At 34.1% G+C, this 2,640-nt stretch overlaps 1 protein-coding gene across 1 annotated transcript; it reads left to right on the top strand.

Moving 5' to 3' along the window:
- Nucleotides 1-1,457: 1,457 nt before the first annotated feature.
- Nucleotides 1,458-1,973, top strand: LOC130673903 (uncharacterized). Its single transcript, XM_057479118.1, has one exon. It carries the CDS (start codon nucleotides 1,458-1,460, stop codon nucleotides 1,971-1,973), a length of 516 nt encoding a protein of 171 aa, XP_057335101.1.
- Nucleotides 1,974-2,640: the final 667 nt, after the last annotated feature.

The raw sequence follows: 2,640 nt of genomic DNA, 5'->3' as shown, positions 1-2,640 counted from the left end.
GAAACCAGTGTTAGAGTGAATTCACCTGTGTCTCCTAAGTCCACATTAGACAATTAAGAGTCTCCTTAGCTACGACATTTGGGTATCTGTATCACGGTCCAAGGAAGCGATTTCCAAGGATCAACCAGTTGCCAGTCCAAGGACATCCAGGACTACATCCACCGCCGAACTGAATTTTAGGCTAAGTACTAGTATTAGTTTAGAATTGTAAGGCCAGTTCAGGTAAATTAATTTATTGCGAAGGCATTATTTAAATAAATTCAATAAGTCAGAGTTTCATTAAGAGCTAGCGGGGCAAACTTTAACCCACTAACTGCACCCTTCCACCATTAAGTGCAGGATAACGTACCCCAGCGTTACAGCTCTGAGAGTTGAGTGTAACATCACGTCTGGTGCTTACATAAATGAACACAAAGTTCACACTATTCATGAATTTTTCCCAAGTGTGCCACCAGGATATAAGATTGTTGAATTGCCATCACACGTCATTTATCTACCGATCGCCGTACAAGCAATACAAAATCTCAGACTGAGAATTGTAAATCAAGACGGAAAACTGGCTAATTTCAGAGGTGAAACAATAACCATAAGACTGCATATAAAGTCTATAAAATAATGGGTATCGTGTATGAAACAAAAAGTGGTGCTGGGTATAAAAAGACAGCAACATGGTCAAGCAACATCAGTCACCGAGTACCTCACAAAGTGTTAACACATCAGAACACTCAGTTTCTACAGAGCCTAGGACTAAAATTACGTGGAAAATTAAGAAAATAAAAATTTATTTTTGCTGTTTAACGTGTACACGACCATGGCAGCGGAAATCTTAAATATCCAACGACAAATCATTTTTGATGAGTCAATTGCACACTATGAAGCACATGCTCATCTCCCGTATGCTTCATCAACATTCAACAACAGCGATGAAATAAGAATTGCAGTTCAACATCAAGATTTGTGTCTACTTCCAAGTAAAAGTACATTACATGTGTACGGAAAATTCACAAAGTCCGATGGTACAGCTGTGAGTGCAACGACTCCCATGGTCAACATGACAGTTTGTCATATGTTTGAAGAAATACGTTACGAACTCAATGGTGTTGAGATAGATCGTAGCAAAAATGTTAGTATCACAAGTCTCATGACAGGATACACATCACTAAGTCCTGCTCAAGAAAATATACTTGAAAATTCAGGCTGGATTATGGATGAAGCTGTAAACAAATTACACAATGACAATGGTTTCTTTGATATATCTATATATACCATTGAGTCTCCTGCTTGGTTTTGCTGAAGATTACCATAAAATTGTCATCAATGCAAGACATGAATTAATTGTGATAAGATCAAATTCTGATTTGAATGCATACATTGTGGCTACACCTGCTGCTGGAGCTCATTCTGTAGCTGTTAAAATTACACTACAAAAAATCGAGTGGATTGTACCATATGTGACTATGGCTGATAAACAAAAAATTGAAGCTTTGAATTATATTACAAGTGATCCAGCTATCTCAATCAGTTTCCGTGCTTGGGAGCTGTATGAGTATCCTCTATTACCAAATACTTCGAAGCACATATGGGCAGTCAAAACTTCTACGCAGCTCGAGAAACCACGTTTTGTCATTCTTGGATTTCAAACAGCAAGAAAAAATGACGCAACTAAAAATTCCAGCGGATTTGATCACTGCAACATCAGAGACATAAAATTATTTTTAAACTCTCAGAGTTATCCTTATGGGAATTTGAATCTCAACATTGCAAATAATCGATATGCTCTGTTGTACGATATGTATATAAATTTCCAAATTTCATACTACAACAAAGAACCAGAGCCACTGCTGACAAAGAAAAAATTTTTTGAACAAGCGCCACTGTATGTTATCGATTGCTCAAAACAAAACGAATCAATTAAATCTGGACCAGTGGACATTCGCCTGGAATTTAAATCTGCAAATCAATTTCCTGCGTAGACATCAGCTTATTGCCTCATTATACATGATCGCATAGTCGAGTATAATCCCATAAGCAGCATCGTACGAAAACTAATATGAAGACTATTCAATTTAATCCAACGCCAACCATACATTATATGTATGTATGGAGATTTGCACACGAACAAGCAAGAACAGGTGAATGGGAACAAGCAGCAAGAGATCGAGAATGATTTAAACAAAGAATTAATAAATTCAATATAATTATTGAACCTGTATTAATTAAAAAACTTAAATTTATAAATAAATAAACTTTTTTATATTGATATATATTGTTTTTTATTATTTTTAACCTAAAATATACATTTAAGTCTTACATAACCTTAAATATTCTACATAACCTCAAATACATAATGAACTATAGTATTTTTTTTCTTAACCTAAAAATATACATTTTGGTGTAACATAACCTCAAATACATACTAAACTATAGATATTTTTCTTAACCTAAAAATATACATTTTAGTCTTACATAACGTCAAATAAATAATAAACTATAGATATTTTTCTTAACCTAAAAATATATATTTTTCAGTCTTACATAACCTTAAATACATAATAAACTATAGATATTTTTCTTAACCTAAAGAGTACAATTGCAACAATCTTTTCTGAATGGATATGCAAGGCTATCAGGAATATCATG

The sequence above is a fragment of the Microplitis mediator genome, chromosome 8 (genome assembly GCF_029852145.1).
Source record: "Microplitis mediator isolate UGA2020A chromosome 8, iyMicMedi2.1, whole genome shotgun sequence".
In the NCBI taxonomy this organism is placed as follows: domain Eukaryota; kingdom Metazoa; phylum Arthropoda; class Insecta; order Hymenoptera; family Braconidae; genus Microplitis; species Microplitis mediator.
This window is presented reverse-complemented; position numbering and strand designations above follow the sequence as displayed.

Excerpts from the sequence above, each read along its gene's own strand:
- LOC130673903 (XM_057479118.1), top strand. The coding sequence starts at position 1,458 with ATGGCTGATAAACAAAAAATTGAAGCTTTGAATTATATTACAAGTGAT.